The 25309-nt window shown below is 36.0% G+C and overlaps 4 protein-coding genes across 4 annotated transcripts in view; 3 read left to right on the top strand and 1 right to left on the bottom strand.

The window, feature by feature from the left end:
• Positions 1-5740: 5740 nt before the first annotated feature.
• LOC129745914 (ubiquitin carboxyl-terminal hydrolase 46) lies at positions 5741-8138 on the top strand. Its single transcript, XM_055739302.1, has 5 exons — positions 5741-5966; positions 6072-6152; positions 6497-7270; positions 7334-7477; positions 7552-8138. The coding sequence occupies exons 1-5, from the start codon at positions 5964-5966 to the stop codon at positions 7657-7659; spliced, it is 1110 nt and encodes a 369-aa protein (XP_055595277.1). The 5' UTR covers positions 5741-5963; the 3' UTR covers positions 7660-8138.
• Positions 8139-10819: 2681 nt separating this feature from the next.
• On the bottom strand, positions 10820-12032 carry LOC129746415 (60S ribosomal protein L21). Its single transcript, XM_055740058.1, has 3 exons — positions 11932-12032; positions 11498-11654; positions 10820-11234 (listed from the first exon to the last, which is right to left on the bottom strand). The coding sequence occupies exons 2-3, from the start codon at positions 11624-11626 to the stop codon at positions 10878-10880; spliced, it is 486 nt and encodes a 161-aa protein (XP_055596033.1). The 5' UTR covers positions 11627-11654; positions 11932-12032; the 3' UTR covers positions 10820-10877.
• A 671-nt stretch (positions 12033-12703) lies between these two features.
• On the top strand, positions 12704-16226 carry LOC129744674 (protein MMS22-like). The gene is made up of 2 exons (XM_055737314.1): positions 12704-14595; positions 14671-16226. The coding sequence occupies exons 1-2, from the start codon at positions 12807-12809 to the stop codon at positions 16173-16175; spliced, it is 3294 nt and encodes a 1097-aa protein (XP_055593289.1). The 5' UTR covers positions 12704-12806; the 3' UTR covers positions 16176-16226.
• Positions 16227-16936: 710 nt separating this feature from the next.
• The window catches only part of LOC129748942 (calumenin), a 29745-nt gene continuing 21372 nt past the window's right edge, over positions 16937-25309 (top strand). Inside the window, exon 1 of the mRNA XM_055743752.1 lies at positions 16937-17134. Within this exon, the coding sequence (XP_055599727.1) occupies positions 17099-17134 (36 nt within the window). The 5' untranslated portion in view covers positions 16937-17098. The remainder of the gene's footprint in view (positions 17135-25309) is intronic.

Below are 25309 nucleotides of genomic sequence, written 5' to 3'. Positions count from 1 at the left end.
TTTTATTTCTCTGTAAGTTTTTTTTCTCTATAAGTAGATGTTCTACCTTTCTCCACTTCACATAATCGATCTTCCCTTGTTTGAATTTTTAAACCGGTTCATCTGTAAATAAAGAGTAGAACATAATACAAATTATGACAAAAATGTTAAAAAGCTCACAAAAAACGACATTAAGCTAAATAATTCTAACAATTAAAAAAAAATTTCCATACATAACATGGAAATAGTACTTACTGAACGATATTTGTTGGTGGACAGTTGCTTTCGACCAAAGGGTTCAGGCGCCAGCCGTCGTGTCTCCTTAGACCGGATCGGAACCGATTGCAACCGCTTAGCCGGAGGACTGGAATAGTCAGTACAGTTACCTCTTCAAATTGGTTGGATGAAAGATTGCCCTAAAAAAATTTGTTATGTTGTTATTTAAAATCAAATTGATTTTGAAAGACCTACCTTGGAGCCCACTATCGTTTGCCCTTTCATAGCTGTCGAAACTTTCCTACGCCGGATCTCACCGTACTGTCTGGGGTTGCCCGGCAGGAAGATTCCGCTGAAATAAATAGGTCTGACTGGTTGTTGGAAAAACTTTTCCGCCAAACAGAAGCTATGTCGACTATTTGACGAAAAAATACTTTGATTCAAAAAAAAAAACATCTAAATCAATGAATTTTTACATTGATTCTGCGTCAAAAAATAAATTCTTTGAATTCAAATTTAATATTTTGATTTTAAAACTTGGAACTTTGCTTTAAACGAAAAATAGTTCGGTTCAATATAAAATTTACCCAAATCAAGGAAATTGGATTTTGTTTCTATGTACACAAGGTTTTTGAATCAAAGATGTGTATTTTTAATTTCAATGATACTACTTTTCGCTGCGTGTAGAGATGGTTGTAGTGGAATACGATAGAAAGAGTGGCATTTCTTGATCCCCAAAAGAACGCCACCCCCTCTTTGACCATCACGATCCAGGCGAATTATGTTGTGGCTATGGAAGGTGAAATCTACGTTTGGAGAGAGCCAAGTTTCGCATAAGGCGAACACATCACAATTCAAATTGTGTACCAATATTTTAAGTGGGTCTAATTTTGGTAAAATACTTCTGCAGTTCCATTGCAATACAGAAACAATTTCTCTCCCCTCATTGGATGAATTAGCCATCGAAAGAAATTGCTTCTGCGATGAGGGTCATAGTGAGAGCTTTCTTTTTCAAGAATTCTCTCAAAAGGGGTACAAAAATATTGATCATAGTCCTCCATCCTGCTGGTACACTGAAAAAGTCCAGGATGAACGCAACAATTTCCGAGAATTTCATCTTACCATCAGCCGAAAAGCTGGGAAAACCATTCGACGATGGATCAGATGCAGTTTCTCTGGGAATTGTTGCATTCCTGTTAGCTACTGATGGGCCTGAATTCTGAAGGAAAGCCTGGGGTTTTGACTTCCCAGAAAGTGGAGGGAGTCCTTCGGGGACGGATTAAAACCCGGAGGACTCTGAATAGGAGGGGAAGAATTACTATTTCCACTTTGAGGATTTCTTTTAATTTTAATTTTGCTGGCAGCTAATCCGGTTTGTGTTTTAGTAATGCGTTTCCTTTTTGGAGCCTGTGAAACATTATTTTTTAAAAATGGCCCAGTTGATGTTCCTTCACATGGATCCTCCCCTTCGGATTCAAAGCCACTTAGAAGGTCAAACTGGTTCTCTGAGACGATTGGCAAAGACTTCAGAACCATGTCTCTGTAGGACATTTTTACACGATTTTTCAAAGAAGTCTTGATTTTTTCCCGGCGCGATATGTACTTCGGACACGCCGAGAGAGCATGAGAGGCTTCACCAGTGCAATACAAGCACCTGCTTGCTGCTTGTATTGCACACGAAGCTTCCTCATGCTTCTCCCCGCACTTAGAGCAGCGTGCCTGATTGCAGCAGTAGGCGGCCGTATGATCCAACTGCTTGCACTTCTGGCAGAACATGACCGAAGGCACATAAAGTCTCACAGGTAGACGAACCTTCCCGATCGCAACGTAATCAGGAAGTGCAGTGCCGGAAAAGGTAACCCGAAAAGAGTTCGACAGGGAAAACTTCCGTTTTTCCCCCTCGCCAGATGCTGACTTTAGTTGACGCGCATCCAACACCTTGACCGTTGGAAGAGCAGGATCCTTGAATCGGCCAACCCCTGATTCCATTAGGTCATCGACGGTCAAACCCTCTTCGGTTACCACTCCGTCGATTTCCACGTCACGAGCGGGAACGTAAACGCGGTACTCGATCGTAAACCTCTCGTCACAAGCAATGGCGTTTGCTTCCTTCAGACTACCAGCGACAACGCGCATCTTGTTCCGACTCATCGACTGGTAGTTGACTATGGAAGGGTATGATCGGTCGAGGGTTCGGGAGATTGAAATCACGTTAAGTGGTTTCCCATTCGGTTTGGGCCGGATGTAGACCACCCAGGGACCTTTCGATTGAGATTGGTAAACCCGACGGCGAGGTGAAGTATTTGTCGACTTTGAAACATTACCAGGGGAATCGACTTGGGTTGTTTCTGGTGATTGGGAAATAGGCTCTTTGCCGAAAATAAAGGGTGTTGATGTTGGGTGAGAAACGGGGGTAGGCGAATCCTCCGTATCAGAAATGTACATAGGAGGGTTGGCGGTACTGGGGGAATAGTTTCCAAAATTTAACCTCTCGGGTTGAGTTTCTTCCCGAAATGGAGGATGCTCATCGTCCTCGCCGTCGTCATCCACTTGTCGATTGGTTTCCGACATAATGGGTCACAGAGGAGAGCAAAACAATAACAAAAAGGCGAAATGATAGATGAAGATAGATGATAGATGATAGAGAAGAAAATTATGTATAACCAAAATAGTAATAATAGTTAAAGATCAATATAAAACTCAAAATTTAACTTTTTGAGATAAAGAATAAAAAAAAACAAACAGGAAAAAAAAATAACTTAGGATAGAAAAAAAATATTTATGGGATACACCCTATTACAAACCGCTGCCGACCAAACGATCGGTCTTTTGTGTTGACCTTGCTGGTTTCACACAACAATAGTCCTAATTGCCGCTGGTAGTGTTCGTGATTTTTTGCTGGTTTTTTCACCAACACTTTTCAGTTTTGGGACAATTAACCTCAAAAACGACCATGTGTGTCGACCGGCTGCCCGTTTTTTGTACCGAGAGTTTTTGAGGTTAATTGTCCCGTCTCATCTGCACACGCTCAGCAAGTGTGCGTAAGAAATGTCAAAAACAACTCTATGGCGACCTGACTATATTGTGTATGCCTTCTGCTGTTTTTTTTTTCATTGGATCACTGCGATTTCGCGGCACTAAATGATATTTTCACAGCAAACAGTTCCGTAATCAACGGTAAACTACGCCCGTGACGGTATTCACAACCGAATTTGAGAGGCAAGCACTTTTGCACACAGCACACAGCGAAAGGAAAAAAACGTCCGTCTGTTGCGAGTACTGCGCAACGAATGAGTTATTCCTTTCTGTTGAAAACAATTTTCTTTGGTTGAAAGAAAATTTACTTTGTTTTAAACGAAATGTGCAATTGAACAAATTTCTTTTGAATCAAAGAATTTGTTTAAAATCAAAGTCCAAAATTTTTCAGTTCAAAACATTAATTCTTTCTTTCAAAAGTTATTCATTTGAATCAGAACGATAATTCATTGATTCAAAGAAAACAGGAGTTTGATTAAAAAAACTGAATGTTTTGAATCAAAGTCAGTTTTGTCTTGTATCAAAATCCAAGTTTTCTCTGCGTGAACATTTGCACAAATGCGATGAAATTCAGTCGCTGTGAACACGATTTGCATCGCGTTTGGCACTGCTCAAATGAGCGCGCAAACGTGATAAGGTGGTAACCCGCATAAATAATGATTGTTGCCAAACGTTTCCTGAAGAAGTCAAACGACGATTTGATAAAGCGTAAAAAAACGTTTAGCAAACGGTTATTGTTATTGTAAAATACATTGCTTAAATCGTGAATTCCGATTTGATGTTATTTTTAATATGTCGTTAGGTTATGTAACTGTTAAAAACTGTTAAGGCACTTATATGGAAGAACTGTTCTTCAAAAAGTACGGATATCGTCCGAAAATCGATCATGGAAACCATAATTTGATATTCAAACTGTAAATGTTAAAGTAATTCTTGAAGTAACATTATAAACAGACACTAACAAATAATGTCGTGACAAAATTTCTCATAATGATCTTCCAATGTAATGCGTACGTTATTTGGAACCGTACGTGAATAACACGCACACATATGAATAATTTTGGGAGTTTTCGGATTGGAAAAAACTAAAAGATTTCGAGTTATCATTTTATTTACATAATTATTACCTTACTTTAGAAATGGATTTCCCACAAATAAGATAACTAATATTTATTCCTCCATGAAGCATCATTTGTCTTGTTCCGATAGCTTCCACAGATCATTGGCTTAAGCGGAAATTGTGTAGCAGCCAGCAGCCATAGTCTGAAACAAAAAATAAAATTGTTCTCAATATTCTAATACTTTCGCTGATTTTGTTTTTGCTATCAATTTTTGTTGAAATGATGCAATAACAATAAACTTTTTCACTTACCTGTTACAACAAAACAGTCCGATACCCCTTGCCGCGGTGTTGAAACTTTCATTGGCATCGCGCCGCCATAACCGGCTACTTGAATGTGGAAAGGTAGCTGTAATCTATCGAAAGATTGAAACCGACGTTCCAAAATCTCCGATTTTGACGACATTCTCGTTATTGATTTCCGTCGAGAACCAAAAAAATATCGCGAATATCCGGTTTGTTTGTTCATCCGTTGGACCCCAATCGGAGAAGGCTTTCTTTGCTGCTGGGAGTTGAACTAGGGGAACGCGAAAAACAACAAGTTGTTGTTTTTGTGTTCTTCTCTTCCAGTTGTCGGCAGTGGTGCCGACTAGATAGATTTTCCAAAATTGTACCAATATGAAATTAAAATGTGACAAAAAATTTATAACTTTTATGTTTCTATTTCGCCTGTTTGCATGTAGCCTCAATTCGTATTGAGTTCAGCCATGGATTCGTAAAGAAACTTTTATATTTTTATTACATAATCTTGCATAAAGCGATAAAAATTGTTAAGAGCATCTTGTAAATCAAAGAGCTTAATTATGACGCTTCGTTTAGTATGATGAAAGTTTTAAAAAATTAAAACTGTTTTCGTAAATGTGCTTTAATTTTCGTACAAAACCATCTGGCATCTCTGACCGTGCGTTTCGCTCATTTTGACGTGAGCATGGCCGAAGGGATGAACGGTATGTGTGACGGTTCGAATTCGGTTTTACGATTATAAAAAAATTGAAGAAAATCGTCCATACCATTCTGTCACCTTTCCAAATACCATCACGTTTTCACATGAACGTTCATATTTCGTTCTTATCGTTGACAAAGTAAAGTTTAAAAGAAAAGTTACGTTTACAGATACTATCACTATTTGTGAAGCCGTAGATGTTTCATATTGACTGCTTGAGATATGGTTTTTTAGTATGCGGGAACCTAGCTTCTCAAAAACGCTCAGAACACGCATTTAAGAAAGCTTCTCTAGTTTAAATAAAATTGATTTTCTGGTATCAGCCTTTAAAAGCCTTTTCAATTAAATGAAATATTTCACTTTTAGCATTCATGGCCGACCACACGAATTACGCATAAGCCTAGTGTGCAACGGCCTCAATGTTTCAAAATTTTGCTGTCAAAAATCATCACAAATTTTCCAAAACATCCTCATCAGGAAAATTCTGACTGGAGCTGCAGTGGTTTTATCAGCTGTGTTGAAAATTCTCAAAAAAATGATACTTCAAGCTTACCATTTGTTGGTTTTATTGAAAAATATCGAACATTAGCCGATGGATGCGATGTTAACATACCAGTTTTGTTGTTAATATTTTGCGAAAAAGCTGTTACTCCGTTCTATCTAGAAGAAATGGTAAGAAAATCTCCATGTTTTGACGCATTATCGAACGACGGCGAGCTGCCAATTAAAATAACCTTTTGACATCCGATCGTTTTTATTGAACCTTCTTGTATCTAGGGCGCAAATATCTCTCAACTGGAACGTGATATTGGATCTGATCAATTCCCTCCCAATGAGCACTACTTCGGATTGGTTAATGTAAGTTATCGATAACCCACGTCCGGTTTTTTGTAGTATATGTTAGCATTTGGCATTTGGATTTACACTAATTAAGGTGCAACACCAGTTCAATAGAAGATTTAAAATTTTTGCAAAAGAAAACACTTGAAGAGAAAACAATGAAATACGAAACATTAATTAAAGTTTAGGTATTAATCTTGTTGAACATAACTTGAAACTCAAGTTCTGCAATATAAGGCTGACAAGTGGAGAAATGAAATGCCGCTTGAAAATACTACGTCTCCAGAAAATAACTTTTTCAGTAGAATCAATTCTAGTCATAAATTTTTATACTACTAAATTTATTTCCTTTGTCATCACAGTTTGGCAATACCTGCTACAGCAATTCGGTTCTCCAGGCACTCTACTTCTGTCGACCGTTCCGAGAGAAAGTTCTGGAGTACAAGGCGAAAAACAAGCGAACAAAAGAAACTTTACTGTCATGCCTGGCGGACCTTTTCTACAGCATTGCCACACAGAAGAAGAAAGTGGGCTCGATAGCGCCCAAGAAATTTATAGCCAGATTACGCAAGGAGAAAGAAGAATTCGACAACTACATGCAGCAGGATGCGCATGAGTTTCTCAATTTTCTCATAAATCACATCAATGAAATCATTCTCGCTGAGCGTAATCAAGCCAAGGTTGCTCCAGGAGCGACCAGCAAGAACGGTGTTGGCATTGCCGGTCCAGGACCAAGCCTAATGAATGGAGACAACTCACAACAGCCGCAGGAACCTACTTGGGTGCATGAAATATTCCAGGGAATTCTAACGAGTGAAACACGTTGCCTGAACTGCGAAACCGTTAGCAGCAAGGATGAGAACTTTTTTGACCTACAGGTGGACGTTGACCAGAATACGAGCATAACGCACTGTTTGCGATGCTTTAGCAACACCGAAACTCTTTGCAGTGATAACAAGTTCAAATGCGACAACTGTTGCAGCTACCAAGAAGCGCAGAAACGCATGCGAGTCAAAAAGTTACCGATGATATTGGCTCTGCATTTGAAGCGGTTCAAGTACATGGAACAGTACAATCGGCACATTAAAGTTTCCCATCGGGTGGTGTTTCCGCTAGAATTAAGGCTGTTCAATACGGTAAGATTTTGTATTATTTTAGCCGCACAAGCTTATTATAAAAATCTCTAAAACATTTTCCAGTCGGATGATGCTGTAAATCCGGACCGTTTGTATGATCTGATGGCCGTCGTCATTCACTGTGGTTCCGGTCCCAATCGCGGACATTACATCAGCATTGTTAAAAGTCATGGATTTTGGTTGCTATTTGACGATGACATGGTTGACGTGAGTATTGATTGTAACATATTGTTTTATCTATAGAAATGTGTTTACATAAAAAAACATTCTATTTTTTGCAGAAAATTGAAGCTTCTACTATAGAAGATTTCTACGGTTTAACGTCAGATATTCAGAAATCTTCCGAAACGGGCTACATCCTGTTCTATCAGTCCCGCGACGCCACGTAGCGCGCCTAAGTTCATTCAAACCAATCAAACAGAAAAATACCATTGATATGTGTTGGTTATTAAGAGATGGTAAAATTTATTTATTTTTTATTGAACTATTTTGTTGCGAATCTGTAATTAGTAATGTGTATTATAGAAATCAAGAAAAAAAATTTATCTATAGCAATGCATTCTATGACAGCAAGAATAAACCAGTTTTTGACCCAACATGAAGGTACCGTAAACGAGACACAGTGTAATTTAGATTTTTCAATAATTGATCAAATCGATTCACAAACTATTCCTAAAACAATAAAAAAAGATTTAAGTAAAATAAAATGCATAATAGCTTGCAATCGTAGAGTTAGAATTTACCAATATTTCGGCAACTGCTATTACAAAGAAGCTATGGTAATTACCATAGCTGGTAGAATTAGACAGTTCTGGTCAAATAATCCTTTAAATGCTAGCTAGCGCAAATAAACTGGAACTGATTGAAACGTAGTATAACAGAAATTGGATCCGAAAATCCTTCTACGAAGGTGAGGGGACATGTAAAACCGATAGGCGATCGTCTGTGACTCTTCAGTTTGAATGGCCGATGTACACTAACAGGGCTGGTAGCGGTTTGACAATGAAAAAGTAGGGACTTTAGTGACCAAAATTTGAAAAAAAGTGACCAAATAGTGACTTTGAGGACCGAAAAAAGTGACCAAATAGTGACTATGTAGAACGAAAAAAGTAAATTTGAACTACAAATAATGTGACCAAATCAGGCCCGTGCGAAGGACCCGTCCAGGGGGGGGGGGGGAGGGGGGCTGGGTTTCGAAATTAAAATTTAGATAAAAATAATAACAATACAACAAATAAAAAATTGAAAAGGAAAAGGTTTTCTTACACCGTTTGTCACTCATGTTCAACACACAAACTAAACAAAAGACTGATAAAAACATTTTGGAAACATATTACAATGAATGTTTCAAATTTTCGATAAGTCAAGAAAGTAAGAAATAAATTAGTTTCTAAAGAATTTCTTAGCAAATTTAAAATTAAAAAATCTGAATTCTAAAATAAATGTCCAATTTTGTACAAAACTTACCATGAATAGAATGATTAGGAAAATGATAATAATTGTTAATTTTTATTCATCTAAATTTGGAATTCTTTTCCTCATTTTCAACTGGAAGTTTAGTGAGAAATTCCGCTGTAATTTTTTAATTTGAACAAAAAATATTTAATCACGATTTAAAATGTGAATTACCGATTACTGAATAAGAAATAAATTTTGAACAGAATTTATTCAATGTTTGATGGTTTAATTTAATTTGATAAAAAGAAGAATATATTTATGATTATTTTAAAAGTGCCAGTTATATAAGCCAAACAAAAAAACCTTTAATAAAGTAAAATTTTCCAGTTATCAAAATTTCTTTTTTGAAGCTTAAATAATAACTTCATGTTCCACTACACTGACACAGAAATGTTAGAAAATGAGTAATTACGTGAATGATAAAAACTGATGAAAAATTAAAAATAATGAGTACAAAACTTTTGTTATTAATGATGAAAGCACAAATCAAGTACAAATTTAGTTAACATTGCGTATTAAAATTTATTTTTAAAGTTTCTACTTAGAACAATTTTTCAAACTTTTTAGATTAATTTAAAAATCATGATAGATCCAAAAAACATGATTTCATATAAAAAATATTAATAAAAAGTTTTTAAATATTCAATCGCAGGTTTTAAGGCTTTAAATTACAAGCTCTGAGTATTTTGTCTTTTTGATTAAAATATTGGGTCCTGAAAGAACAGAAGGTTGAAATTATGTTGTATTATTAAAAAATGGGAGTTAAAGGCTTATGGCTGAAGAACACGAAAATTCAGAATTTAAAAACAAGGAAACAATTGTTAAAAATATGTCTTAAAAATTTAAAAAGTTTGTTAAAAAAAAATTCGGCAAGTTGATTAGAAAATTGAAAAAATAAATGTACAATAAAATTCGGTAAATTTATTTGAAGATTGAAAAAACAATATGGAAACAAAAAAGATTAGTTTTTAAAAACATTTCAGGAAGAGTTTTTTCAATAAACATGTTTCACTATAACAATTTTGGTGCTTATTTTTTTTAAATTATTGATTTGGTAAATAGTGTCCTAAACCAGAAATTTTGTCAAATTCGGCCGAAAACATTTAGTTTTGGTGATAAAGAGTTTATAACTAGTAAAATCAATCATTTATAGATAACTGATTATGGAAAAATGTCATTACAAGTATTTTTGACATCACAGCAGAAAGTGTAAAAAAACCTGATTCTATTTAAAGCTCATCAATTGATTCAATGATTTTGATTTGAGTTTTTGTAAAAAAAGTGCAGAAACTTCTCTAAAGATTTTCAATTATTTTCAAAAGTCATTTCAATAACAAAAGCTAATAGAAATATTGCATACATATTTAGATTCGGAGAACCAAATTGCATTGCAAAGTTAGTTTCAATTCATGAACGTCAAATAATGTCGTAGATCGAAATGTCTCAAGCCAAGGGTGATTCATGCCGAAATTCCGCCGGAGGCGAAAAAATTTTCGAACTGACTGATCAAGTAATTAACAGTTACTACCGTCAATATTAAAACGCGCAATTCAAATTACTCTTTCATTGGTTTATTTTCGGTGAAAAAAGTGACTTTTGGTGATAAAAGTGACCATTTTTCGGAAAATAGTGACTTTAGTGACCAAATGATGAAAAAAGTGACTTTTTAGTGACTGACCCAAAAAAAGTGACCAAGTCACTAAAAAGTGACTCGCTACCAGCCCTGCACTAAGGACCTGTTAACCTCATCTCAACTTCATAAACGAACTATCGTAGCTGATTGTAAACTTCGTTCCTGATTCCCTGATAGTTGCTAATAGTCTAAGGAACTTAGATTCTACTTATTATGCGTGATATGACAAAATACTCGACTCAAGGCGCTCCAGATGGAAAAAAACACATTGGCTAGGTTTTAACTGTGGAATTACACGTTTTTCGTCTGGATTTTTAGGCGGTGCGGGTATTTTCAATCATCTAACGACACGCACCGAATAGGCTCCTGTACTATTGGAGAACTCAAGGAGGAAACCCAACATGCTATTCGAGACAGACGAATAAGGACTTTCGGACAATATAACTGATCAGTCCGGCTAAATTAAAGGTTTTGTATTAATCATATACATTCGCACCTCCCAGTCACGGTTTTACCTTAAGCAATGAATTCGTACGGGATTGGAGCCAGCAGAATCGGGTTCGGAGGATTCACAATCACCTGGTCGCCTCGGGGGGCTTTCGGTTTGCGCTTCAAGCAAATCTTGGCCTTCGGTTTCGTGACCTTCAGCTCGTGGCGGGCCTTGTCGTTTTCCTTCACTCGTCGCAGGAAATCCTCGCGACAGCGCGATGGCTTGACGTGTTCGATGCGAACGTTGATACGCTTCGGTAGAATCTTGCCACGGACGCGCTTGTTCACGATGACACCGAGGGCTTGTTTGGTGACATTGTACACGCGGCCAGTCTTTCCGTGGTACGCCTTATAGGGCATACCTTTGTGGACAGCACCATGTCCCTGGAAAAATAGAAAATAAAAATCGTTTTCATTTTTGAGATAATAAGTTTGTAAACAATTATTGATTGTATGCAACTTCTATTCTCCCTATCAGTATCCTCGTTTAACTGAAACTGGTGGCGAAACAATGGAAGATGGCATTCCGATTATTTGATCAGATTGCTGTCGGAGAATCACTAAGAAGTTAACAGGATGCAAATAATCTGTTGACCTCTCCTGAACATCTCCGAAATATCAGATTAAAAATTGATCTGTAAACTTACTTTGATGTCCACGTAGTCTCCAGCCTTGTAAACCTTCATGTAGGTTGACAGAGGGATGGTTCCATGTCCGCGGAAGGGACGGGAGAACATGTCCCTGGTACCGCGACGATAACCCTTCGAGTTCGTCATTTTGCTGATTTATTGCGAGTGACCGAACCTTGAGAGAAACGTAAAGGAATAGTAATTTGTTAGTTTTACACGATAAAATTTAGCGAATATCTCAACGCTATCTGCACGATTTGCCGAACTGCGGCAACCGATTTGTTTGAAAACATTCTTTATATATAACAACTAGATAACCGTTACAACACAAAATTGATGATCGATAAATAGAGGGAAAATAAGTGAATCAAAATGCATCAATGTTAAACAAATAATACTACGATTTACTATGAAATTAATGAATAATTTGAAGAAAATTTAAAATCACGTACTGTCAACTTCGAGTATGCGGAGGAAAAGGTTAGTGGGAGCGATTTTAGATGTCAACAAAGTTAAGTTGGTAGCACTGACTTCCGTCGAAATGTCATTTACTAGAAAAAAGCCTTTTGAAATGTTTCTATTAGCTACACGCTTTGGCGAAATGTATGATTTAAAAATAAAAATAATGGCAAATTTTTATCTACAAGTTTTTCGAATTATCATAAAATTCCGTTGAAATCTGAAAACTTCAATAAATCAGCTACCAGCTATATACATATAGATACTATTGTTTTTTTTTAAATATGAAACGCCAATCTAGACCATCAAGTTTTGGGACACTTTTTTTTCAACTTCAGTGGGTCGATTGAAGTCGTAAAACAAATTCAAAAGAAAATTGATTTCATGAGGTATTATAGCCTTACTCGAGGACATATAAGAACTGAATCTGAAAATTCTATAGAATGTGTAACATAAATCGAAAATATTAAGGACAGAAAGGCGCAAGAAATTTAAAAAAAATTTTAAGTTCCAGCATCGGTCCCAATTTAAAAAGGATTCGAAACGCAAAAGTCTCAATTCCAATATTTCTTCCGAAATTAGTTTTTCATGTAGAAGGTAGAAAATGAAAAATTGCATCAACGTTCTATCTACCTTCTATACACGTTCTACCGTTCTACCTGGCATCCCAGTCAACCCGATGTTCATGATGTTCATGCATGCCCGCCCGTTTGCTCGAAATTAGTTAAATTTCGATTTTTTTTACGGTGGTATAATTTGTTTACTTTTTGTGGCGCGCTATATTTTGAATTCTGGGAGCAGAACCGGATCTGTTTGAAATTTTTATAAATAAGTTTTAAAGTTTGACTAAATTATAAATATTTATGTCATGTTTGAATGTCGTAAGACGTCGTCTGATGTGTCCCGATTTGTTGGCGATGATGTTAAGGACATGGTGCAAGTCCAAAAGTTTGTGGAAAGGTTCAGTCAACAGATATCAACTCCATCGTCGGAAGAAGATGAAATACCTTGTCGATTGTTTGGAATAGATTTTTTCTATCTTGATGAAGAGCTAGTACAAAATTTGGCAAACGCAGCCCGAGGAAGAATTGCAAAATTGAGTATCAAATCCATAAGGCAGGATTTGGGTGATACAGAATGTGGCTTGATACGGTCCGAAATCAACGAACTATTTCGAGTGATATTGGGACAAGTTGACACATTGGAATGCGAGACGGTCTTGGAAGCAATTAGTACCATTCATAACAGTTTACCGTCAGTTGCAGACGTAGCGGAAAATGTAGGAATGGTGTCTCCCAGAGAGCTTCCTTTGCATAGCTATGAATATTTCCACGCAATACTGGATTGGCATTGGTTGGAACTTGTATTGGCTTACGAAGCTGAAAAAACAGCTTCTGAAAAAACGCAATGTCGCAAATTATACTTTGACATAATGGAAAATCTACTGAACATAACAGCCCACAAATACAACAACATACAGAAAAACGAGTTGATTCTAGAATCGCAATTTTTATGTCCATGCATTAGAAAGCTATGGATTGGAATCATAAAACTCAGTACAATTCTCAACTTAGGGTTTTGGAGTAGTCTACAAACCATTCTGCAATCGATCGTCATAGAAAAACGCGACGGAATACGTAAAACGTGTAAGTCAAACGGAACTGGAGAATTTTTGTTTCAAACATGGTTCATAAGTGGGCTGGCATCGCTCTATCAGTATCAAATGTTGGATCAAATCACTTTCAAGGAAACTCCTGTCATTGATATTTTACCGGATTATACTATCTTAGACAAGCTTCTAAAAGAAATTTTGCACTATGAAAAATCAGAAGAGCAGCTAAGAATGTTTCTGCTGCTTGTGAAGCCTATTTATACTCAATGGTGGCCAGTGAAGCACGATTTCATTTTGACTCTGTGGGAGTATTTTAGCAAAAATCTGAGCTCTCCATTTCAGTTGCCAACCGAAGCTTTGAGTAAGCTTGCATGCCTTGCTAGTTCCCCCGAAAAGTTTATCGAGCAGGCCAAGTTTCGTGCCAGCCAGGAAGCATTTAATGGTATAAGCCTTCAAGATTCCAGTTTCAAATGCTACGTGACAATTTTAGCATTTCTTTTACGTCACTATTCTGATGCCAATCAAAAGACCAAAGTCCAAATTTTATTTAACCGAACAATACTAAAAATTCCGCCGTCTAAGTTGGAATCGATGCCAGAACAAGCCGTTTACAATTTTTCGCTACTGATGTTGACTATGATGGAAGCCACACCTTATCAGGACGATTATAGCAGACTATCGAAACAGTTGCTACAAATACGCCTGGAAGCTTCAAACCCAACTCAAGGCACGATAGATTCAGCCGTGCGACGTATCACTACAATAACGCTGGCCAACATGACAATGATTGGGAAAATCGGTGAACGAAGTTTTGATAAATCTAATCATCTGAATACATTCCTCAAAAGCTTCGAAGCAACGTATCGAAAATATGGAGACCGGATGCAACCGGCCCTGGGAGTTTTGGCTGCCGGAATGTGTACCGTTTATGATCGTGCTATAACTCGAGGTCAGTTTGAGAAAGGTGACGAAGCCTTCCTGGGCGAGTGGTTGGGTAAATATTTGAAGGCGTGTTCGGAAAGCGAAAGAGATGCTTTGCTGGGAAGTAAGTACTGGTGATAAAAAATCTTTAAATAAATTTAAAGAACAACAATAATTAACTTTCTCGTTTCCCCCATAGCTGTTTGTGCTATCTTCGGATGTTACAGACGAAAACCTTATTTTAGGGCAGAGGAACATAGTGAAATACTTCAACCGCTGTATGAAATCGTGTTACCTTATGTGAAGGAATGTTTCAACTGCGGCGACCAACTGCAATCGCCACTGGTGGTGGCCGAGCTAGCTTCACACTTCACTGTATTTGCAAATGGTCAACCATATGCTGGGCAGTTTCTCTCGCTGTTTGGATTTTTTTCGGACAACCAGACGGCTAGCTTAGAACTACGATTACACTATCTGAAGCTAATGGTTACTAGTGGGCGTGTTGGCGAAATTCAAGAAAAAATAGTTGTTCGTTGCTGGCTCAAGTTTGCACTTCTTAATGGTCGGGACCAGCTGCAAGATTTGTCTCGAGTCGTTTGTCAAATGACTGAATTCAAAAGTTTGTGCGATATACCAGAGTATGATCTGTGTGAAGGAGATGACGAACCAATAGGGCTTTTCTTCAAATACGTTGGCCGGAAATACAAAGATTATGAGGGAAAAGATAGCCGAGCGCAATATGAGATGACAATGAAAATGCATTCTCTGTTTCAACATCTCGACAAGTGGGCTGTAAATCCAAGCGTTCCGGTTCTGCGAAGAATCATGTCTGTGCTTGCATTAGCCTTAAAGGAATGTGGATCGATAATCTATATTAAAAGCAATTCGACCTGTTTGTACCACATTGCTTTTAGCCATTACTTCCTCCCGATGGCAGTACTAACCGATCGAAGCGTCCCCAGCGATGCAATTTTGGCTATGGGAAAGGTCTGGCATCGAATAATGGATGCGATGGGAACGCTAAATTACACAAGTGACCCTGTTATTAGTGATCATGTCACGAATATGATTGTTAAATGGACACCACAGTTCGTAAAGTTCAAAGACCGCAATGACATTGCTAGACCTTTTGTTACATTCTTTTCATCGCAAAATGAAGCACTCGTAATATTTGCGTTTCAAAAATTTGTGGTTGCCTACATTGAATTGCAAAGATTTACACCTAAACCGAACTCGGATAGTGCATTGAAAATATTGCTTCTTACTTTGGAATCCCTACAGCGCATCCAAGACAATAACAAAATAGCATTATTCATTCGCATCATGGCGTTGTCTATCTTGGATCACGCATTGCTGGTTTTGGATGGCTGTCCCAGCAAACCAATAGCAAATGAATTGGCATTAAAAATGCTTCAGTCTACCGGAAACAATTCAAACCTCATAAAAATGGAGTTTAAAGCCTGTTTGACAGCTTTCACTAAAAAGAATTTACCTATCGATGCCGCAAACTTTTTCCGATTCATGTACAAATTAGCTGACAAAGATCCAGAATTCATAAAATCGATGGTGTCGACAATTCGGACTGAATTGACTGAAACCGAACGTTTACGAGGTGTGAAGGAAGATAAGCATTTACGAAATTTGTTAAATCAATTGGAAGGTGCTGTCGATGCCAGTTTCGGAAGAACCAAAAATAGTGAATAGTTTGAGAATAAAATATTGATATTTGTTCTGGAATAAGTTTTAAAATTATAATTTGATGTTTAATACAAATTCGTAAGAAAGAAATTCCATTAAAATCGTGCACATCATTCAAGGAACTCAATTCAACTGAAACTGAACTAGAAACTAGATTTAATCAAGTTCTGGAGATTCTATTGAAAGACAATATAGTGAGGTAAGTGAATATTGCTTTTTGAATTTTATGTTTTAGTTAAGATATAATTGTATACCTGCAACTTGTATATACCTTATAAATTGCCTCCAGCCTCAAACATTATTTATCAAGCATCATGCATAACATGGCTTTTTAGGTAATTTGAATAAAAACCATTCGTTCGCTTTTGCTAAACATTTGTTATATTTACCTACTACATATAAGGGATACTTTTTAACCAGGGGGGTGGCAATCTGGTTCTTCTTGCAAACAAGAATCTTTTTCTTTTTTTTTCTATCCATCGGGAGAAACGGCATACTTTTTAACATTTGTATCTACTGTCCATTAACCGCAAATAGTGACCAATCTGTTATTTATTAAATGAAAATCTCTCTGTTTACCGTTCAAGCCAAGGAGTTTTGCTGTGTATGCAACAACGGCCGAATTAAACTTCGATCATTTTCGACGTCACCAGTTTGATGACGATACATACACAACAATAGTTTCAGACGTACCTCTATGTTCAAGGTTTGTCATACGCAAACGCATAACGCAAGCCCGCTCGCGCTTGCATGCGATGTTGATGTTGATGCGAATGACAGTGGGTGGCGTGAACTGAACAAAAATAAGGAATCTCTTTCGTGTCCAACATCAAATTTTGTGTGGAAGAAGTTTTTTCAGTTTGAAATAAGTACCTATTTGTGACTCAGAAATTAAAGTTGTGTTACAAAGGAGCTTCCACTTCCCAAACATGTTTGGAATTGCACAGCTGGGAGCATTATGCGGGGTAAGTCTTGAAGTTAATAGAAATCAAGTTGCAATCGGCTCAAATGACATATGTTGGTATATACACACACAGTAGTTAGGTATATCGGAATCTGAGATGTACACTGGTTATATTTATTTATTTTCCTATACTCAATCTTATATGATAACTACTATCTGAATGAAATATTGATTCAATAACATCAAATAACTATTACCTACTTAAAAAATAAAGTATTTTGCTTTCCTAGACATGAATAAAATGCGTGGGAGTGGGAGTTTATTTAGGAACATACCAACTTTCAAACCTGTTTTTCCAGTCAGATAGTTGTAGAGGGTTGTCGATTTGAATATCGATTTGGGTTTTCAAAAGTTTTCCTAGAATTTCTTTTTCCATGTACTTACCTATATAATTTATGTGATTAGTGAATGATTTACTCACTTACAGAATAAACATGTCAAACTCCAATTCTATAATGCCAAATAAACGTACAGCTATGTTTTTGTGCTTTTCACAATAGCTTCTGTTTCAATGTAAGTACTTTGCTCTTTTCAACACCTTAAAACTTTCTCTGAAAACTAAGATCATAAGCGTATGAGCATATTTTTGTTATGCACTTTAGGTTCTTCATTGATGAAAATAGCGGGTGTTTTTTTTAATTATGTAAGTAAATTTTTCTAACTTTTTTTAGCTTGATAAATAAAAGAAGCATATGCTGCGTATTTAAGTCAACAACATATAGGAATACATGCTCACGCAAAGCGACGACGATGACAGTTGGTTTGAGATTTTTATCTCAACACACATCTGAGATATTAAAAGTGACCCACGTTTCCCCATGGCCCACGATACCCCACTCTCCCCTACTCATTAATGAACTTGAAAGTTGCAAAAGTGATTAATATGTACGTTGTATGTGACTTATTGTGCCCAATTCCCATGAGTGAACTATATGTACCCATTAATGAACTTGAAAGTTGTAAAAGTGATTTATATGTACGTTGTAAGGGACTTAAGTCACATAAAGGGCGCAGGAGTGCTCAAAACGTGATTTACTAAGTCACAAAAAGTGCATTGAGGTGCTTTCAAAATCGCATCACCACTTTTAGTTTCAGTTAGAATAACATCTAGGCCTGGTCTTGTGGCAGCGTGTTCGATTCTCACCACGAAGGTCGGGTTTCGGTCCCCAAACCGGGCAAGCTTTTTCAATGAGTAGTTTGGTACTAGAGTGACCGTTCTGATGCGATATATGTAGGATATGTATTAGACTGCCCCAAATTTGTATGGGAAATTCAAAACCTGTGAAATGTTATACGCTGCAGGCTAAAATTGATCCTAGGCCTAGTACTAGATCTCATGCCAAATTTGGGCCAGATCGGATCACGGGAAGGGGTCGCTCAACGAGCCTGAAGTTTGTATGGGATTTTGAGACATTTTGTTCGGGAGAAACATGAAAAACCAGTTTTTCAGCAATAACTTTGGTTCCCGTCGGCCGATTTCTTTCAAAAACAGGTTTTCTTAAAGCCTAAATTATGAAAAACATTTCATCCGAAGACTGCATATCGATAAGAGTGAAGACAAAAAAGTTATTAGGCTTCCAAAATGGGCTAACTTTTTTAAGGATGGTATTCATCACTGTAAATGAGTCGGGGCGGTCGAACTTATTGACGCCTCATTAGCAGTGATGAATACCACCGTAAAAAAAGTTAGCCCATTTTGGAAGTCCAATAACTTTTTTGTCTTAACTCTTATCGATATGCAGTCTTCGGATGAAAGGTTTTTCATAATTTAGGCTTTAAGAAAACCCGTTTTTGAAAGAAATCGGCCGACGGGAACCAAAGTTATTGCTGAAAAACTGGTTTTTCATGTTTCTCCCGAACAAAATGTCTCAAAATCCCATACAAACTTCAGGCTCGTTGAGCGACCCCTTCCCGTGATCCGATCTGGCCCAAATTTGGCATGAGATCTTGTACTAGGCCTAGGATCAATTTTAGCCTGCAGCGCATAACTTTTTCAAAAGTCGGGTCATTTGGGGCACTCTAATATGTATGTAGGAAAGAAGCAATTGAGCAATTTGACGAGTTTGGAATCGGGCGCGTGGCATCACGGCGGCACCATGTACTGAACATTGTAAATAATCCAGAGAAGGTGATATGAACCGATGCCAAGGGTGCAATTTAAATAGAAAGAGAATTTTTTGTTCATTTTACGATTTTTTGGAAGCTGAATTGAAAGGCTGTTGGAGTAAGGCTTATTTTGGAACTTGAAAGTATCAATAAGAACTTAAATTTTGAGCTGCTTAGAACGTACTTTATATCAATGATAGGGCTGAATAAGCTTTTTTGTACCTTTTTTTATAGGACTTTTGGTTGCTTGGAAATAGATTCAAGGGAATTCATATTATTTCAGATTATTCTAATAATTTCAGATAATTTGAACCTCTCAGACTGCTAAAAGGATTTGCAAGCCGATATTGCGGTTACTGGGAAAATTTCTAATCGCGCGACGGTAGCCTTCCGTGCGGTAGGCTAGCCGGAGCAGTAAACACAGTTAAAAAATTCACTTTTATTCATTAATTTCATTGAAAAGTTAAGAAATAAATTCTTGAATCAATCTTCAATTCATTATTTTGCAAGAGAGGACAAAACATGAAGTCATCGGAATGAAATATTATTATTCTTAGTATTCATTGAGATTGAATTAATTACGAGCGTTAAAATCCCAGACAAAACAAAAAACAATCTACATTATTGAAAACACATTTTTCCATAGCCTGAGAATTAACGAATTTGGCGTGACGAAGATTTTTGATGCGATAAATGCGTCTTTGATACTTTATATGCTGGTCGATTTCAATTATGTTGTCGTTAAAATGTAACAAATCGTATATGAAAAGTTAAAAAAAGGAGTTGTGTACGGTGAATAATCTATTACAGGAAATAATATCATTCGCATCGCAAAAAAATGAACTGTGCACTCATAACTGCGAAATTTGTGCGATTAGTCAAATCAGTATAAAATCTGACGGTTTTCTACACGCTAACCGCTTTTCAGTTAAACTTTATACGGATAACTCCGACTGCAAAACGTCGTCGAACTCTAAACTTATTTAAACAACTACAGGTTTTCATTTTTTTCGCGATTTTGTCAGCTGATTGACCCCATCGCAAACAGGTTTTTTTTTATTATTCATTTTTCCGTGATTTTGACCGCTGATTGACCAAGCTCAAGGCAAACACATTTTTTTGTTTTATAAACAATAGATAATCCGATAATAATATTTGGTATACATGTTTGTTTGACAACTTTTTATTAAATCATCTTTCAATGTTTTCCGCTTGTTCATCCTATTTAATTTCAGTCGATAAATAATCCTTATGTAGAACAATGCTCATTTTTTCCTTGAATACTGTAATTTTTTTTGCAGTGGTACCCTACGGGAGCCCAAATCAGCTATCGCAGAAATAGAAAAAAAGAATGGATCAGCAATATTTAAACTTCAGGATTAGGCGATATTTTTTAGGCAATACTCTTTGTATTGATAGCTCTGTAACGAGATTAAAATAATTTTGAAAACAAATTTAAGTTGTTGATGAGATTGTTGAGTTACCAGTTCAATTTTAAAATATTTAAAGTGAAAATTAAGAAAATTATCTCCTCTGAAACTATAAAACAACTAAAACATATATATTTTTTAAGATTACAAATAGAAAATTTAAAAAAAAATGTATGGTTGACCAAATTTTTTTTGGTAGAAATGAACTGGAAAAAGCTCTATCTTCTGCCCATGGAAAAATGAGCGTTACTGTATTTTTTTTAAGTCCTTCTATGGAACACACTGTGATATTGGTGATATACCTAGTTATACCGCCGGGGGTCAAACGGCTCCTAACACTTTTACCACTAAAACTCTCTTGTTTCTCAACCGATTTTCACAAAAAATATAGTTTCGGAGAGGTTGTAACGTGACTAAAACATGGTTCTTAGACAATATCCAGCTACAATTATTAGTATTTGAAGTAATTGAAAGCCTATAAATATTTTTTTTCTAAATTTCTTCAGATAATGGCCACAAAAATATCAAAAAGTGGTGTAAAAACCATACTTTTAAATGAATCAACCGCCAAAGTTGTTCCAGTCACAGTAGAAATGTTTTGAAAAGCGAATTCGATAGTTAACGTAATTTGTGATATTTTGGCATCTTTAGATTCATAAAACACGAAACACAGAATTTTTGGTGGCTATTCAAAGGTAGCAGGTTTTAGAAATTTTTATCAATCTGCATTTTCTGAGACTATTCTGCCGCTGTCTGTCCCATATGTAAAAACAACGAATCAAGAAAAACGGCTTTAAAGATTTTTATTCCTTTCGTGGATTTCTCGGTTGAAACTTTACCTTTTCTATTCCTTTCTTCACAGTTATTAAGATAATTGTTTTTAAAATTTTGTCCAATGTTATTTTTTGCTTAGAAATTTGCTGATGCAGAGGAGAAAATAATGATGGGACAGCCATGCGTATTATGTACCCGCAAATCTGTCCCACATTTGACTATTCTTTTGTAAGTTATTCATTTGATTCTCTCTATCTGCGCTATATTATTCACTTTACTGGCTGTTTACTGATGAAAAGTAGAGAGTTTTTTAGAGTAGGTCTAAAACAAAATAAATAACAACATTTCATGAATTTAACAACCAGCACCTTCATCTTTTCGAAAATTTTTCGGTCGATGATCTTTTAAGAGGGGGAGGGGGGGGAATGGTAGGGTCGAACGGGTAAAAAAAAAGCTATCGTAAATGTATTCAAATTTTTTGCATTATACAAAGCATTGTTAAAAGAACATTTAGTAATTTTTTCGTAGAAAAATATTGAAAAATGAGCCGGTGACGGAGCACTTTCGAGGATGCCTTTTAGAAAACAAGATTTGCGGTGGACACTGTATCTCAGCACAGAATCATCTGAAGTCAAAAAATCTGAGCAAAATATTTTTAATAGATGTTTTTCTGGACCCCACCGATTTTATTCAACTTAAAAAAAATTTTTAATGACATTTTTGTGGCTGTTTGAAGTAAAAACTACAATTTTTTACGAAAAAATCCGCCATTTTTTATCTGTAAAATCTCCCTAAAGTAAAAAAAAAAAAACAAAATAAAAAACCTTGGGGTCTGGTATTTTCTATGTAGAAAATATGTTCCAAATTTGAAAAGAATCGGTGAAGTAGTTTTCAAATGACGATGTCCACAGACTTTAAAAATGTGCTTTCGAGAAAAACGCGTTTGAAGTTTCTGCTCTTGCTTTCTTGCTTTCTATTAGATAGGAGGAGATAAAGGCCTATAATTTCTACAGTTTTGCTTCAATTGACTTGAAAATTTGACACAACATTCTTGAAATGTTTTACAATAAGAAAATAAATAAATTAAATTGATGCTGAATCATAAACAGCAAAGCATATGGGCTGCAAATATATAATGAGAAAAATCAATTCAATATGACTTACGCGTGTGCTCTACCAGGTACGCATATTTTGGTTCATAGATTTTATGAAAGCCCAAGCAGCAAGTAACAGTATGAAGAAAACTTAAAAAAATGGCTTTGTAGCTGTTTTACAACCAACAATTCAATAGCCTCACACTATTGAAAAAAAAAACAGGTTGGTGTAAATTAACTGTTAGGCTAAACATAGCTTGTAAAAATTATGGAAATTGATCTTTTTTCATTTTAATGTACTGTTTTATCTAGTCTAACTTACGTAATTTCAATAAATGCTTATTTTGTCGCACACATTGTGTGAATATTTATAAAATTACGGTAAATTAGAGGAGCAATTTTAACGCATTTAGTGAAAATAGATATATGGGACAGCTTTGCCGGTATATTTCATATGGAACAGACATAACATAGTATTTTTTCTCATATATGTTGATAACAAAGTGATGAAAGTTTTTAGTCCACATTGAAGAACTAACTGTATTAGAACGATTTTAGAGATAATCTTAAAAATGATGAAGAAGCAGTCTCGCGAATAGCGGCAGAACACCTAAATTCGGCTTTGCATTAGATTTTCAGTATGGTAACATAAGATTTAGGCAACAAAACTATATGCACATGAAAGAAAATTTCATACCGGTTCTAGTGATGTAATTACATTACATGTGATAAATATTTTTCTGAAAGTAAATCTAGAATTTTTGCGCTTAAGCTGGTGTGTTTTTTCGTTTCCTTTCACTTCACCCGTCTTCGAGAGCGAAATGGCTTCCAGAAATTAAAACCCACTGCGCCCGTCTGCCAAGAACGAATTTGTGCAGACTTTTCAAAATTCAGGAACTACTTTGCTGTTTTATTTATCATATTTTTATTAAGAACCGGATCGCCAACATCAATAAAACCGGTATAGTATGAAATTGACTTTCTTTTGCGTATATTTTTATTGCAATAACTTTGCTTTAACATACTCAAAATTCAGTGCAAAGTCGAATTTTGTTGCTAGAATAGTCTTAGGAAATGCAGATTGATAAAAAGTTCGAAAACATCATTCTATTAAACAAATACTAGATGAATAATAGTTTTTGCTTAAATTCTTTCTGACATAGTGTTTAAATAATTTTGAATTCTATTTTTAAGATTTTTTAAAGCAAGCATCTATCAGTATTGAATCGAAAATTGGTTTTGGTTTACTAAAGCCATCCAAACCAAACATACATAGGAGAGATAAGGGCATAATGAGCACCCAGGGCATAGTATGCACTCCTTTTTTCTACAAAAGTACGTATTTTTTAAACAAATTTTCATGAGGATATAGGATCGTACTACCTATAGTATTAATTTTTCACCGAAAAGAAATATTCTTTTCATTTTTACAGAAATATTAAATTATAACCAGCTATAGGTTCTCAAGTGACGAAAACTGCATCATGATTGACACATTGTTTCTCAATTTTCACCATCATAAAATTTTTGATTTTTCACTTTAATCAATTTTAAAACGCGTTTTTACTTAAATTTGTTGACCTGAGGCGAACAGAGCACAATTAATCAGGGCACGATGAGCGTTTTCTGCCCTATAATCTAGCAGCGAATTCAACTCGATGAAGTCAACTAAATAATAGAGCTACAGCTTGACTTGTTTCATCTGTCGATTTGGTCTATTGGTAAGGTGTCGGAGAGGTAATCAGTAGACTCGAGTTCGATTCCTGTTCGAGGGGTTTTTTTTCACATACCATTCATGATTGATTTTTTTTATTGTTAGATTATACGGCTAGTAGCATCATCCGTCAAACATAACACCAGAAACATAATGTATGAGCATGTGTAAATTCTTTGAATTCTACAATCAGACCTAGATTATTTTGTTATTGCTTTGTTTGATGCATCTATGCCTCACCGTTTAGAGCAAAATGCATCGATCATGAATGATAAATGAAAAAAAAATCACCATGACCAGGAATCGAACTCGAGTCTACTGATTACTTCTCCGACACCTTACCAATAGGCCAAATCGTCAGATGAAACAAGTCAAGCTGTAGCTCTATTATTCAGCTGATTTCATCGAGTTGTATTCGCTGCTAGATTCCCCGGCAGAAAACGCTCATCGTGCCCCGATTAATGGTGCTTATACTGCCCCAGAGGGGGGAGGGTTCTCATTATGCCCCTACAGTGACTGGTTTTCAGCTTTCGGCAAAAAAATTTAAAATGCATTTTTGAACGTTTTTATCTGCTTTTTCAAGTTTCATCGAATTAGGCAATATGAGTGTCTGAACACGGAACAATGACGTAATTCACATATTTTAGCTGTTATCTATGGTTAAACAAGCGTTTTCCTTAAGGTGGCCATTAAGCTCTTATCCCCCCACAAAAATATGGAGTTTGATAGAAAATCTTTAAGTCGAAATTAAAACAACAATCATTTTTCAAGAACAAAAGTTGCACAGTACCAAGTTTGCGATAAAAGTAGGAAATTTGCACCAATAGCATAGAATAGCATAGCATTGGGTGACTACACACATCTTGAATTGGCCAGAATGAATAATACCCGGATTCAATACTCATTTCAAGTGTTGCTATTGAGGATTAGTATGGTACCGTAATGCACGCCGTGTCAAGTCGCTAGTTAGATGATGCCCGAATTGATAGAAAAGCAAACCAATCATTTATTTTTAGCTGTTGGCTAACTACTAGAATATTCAAAGTTTAATATTCTAA

The sequence above is a fragment of the Uranotaenia lowii genome, chromosome 2 (genome assembly GCF_029784155.1).
Source record: "Uranotaenia lowii strain MFRU-FL chromosome 2, ASM2978415v1, whole genome shotgun sequence".
Lineage (NCBI taxonomy): Eukaryota > Metazoa > Arthropoda > Insecta > Diptera > Culicidae > Uranotaenia > Uranotaenia lowii.
This window is presented reverse-complemented; position numbering and strand designations above follow the sequence as displayed.

Bases quoted from the DNA above. Each gene is read 5' to 3' on its own strand.
- LOC129744674 (XM_055737314.1), top strand. From the start codon at position 12,807: ATGTTTGAATGTCGTAAGACGTCGTCTGATGTGTCCCGATTTGTTGGC. The intron at 14,596-14,670 runs GTAAGTACTGGT...TTTCCCCCATAG, and splicing joins AAGAGATGCTTTGCTGGGAA to CTGTTTGTGCTATCTTCGGA.
- LOC129745914 (XM_055739302.1), top strand. The intron at 6,153-6,496 runs GTAAGTTATCGA...TTGTCATCACAG, and splicing joins ACTACTTCGGATTGGTTAAT to TTTGGCAATACCTGCTACAG. The intron at 7,478-7,551 runs GTGAGTATTGAT...TATTTTTTGCAG, and splicing joins TTGACGATGACATGGTTGAC to AAAATTGAAGCTTCTACTAT.
- LOC129746415 (XM_055740058.1), bottom strand. From the start codon at position 11,626: ATGACGAACTCGAAGGGTTATCGTCGCGGTACCAGGGACATGTTCTCC. The intron at 11,235-11,497 runs GTAAGTTTACAG...CTATTTTTCCAG, and splicing joins GAGACTACGTGGACATCAAA to GGACATGGTGCTGTCCACAA.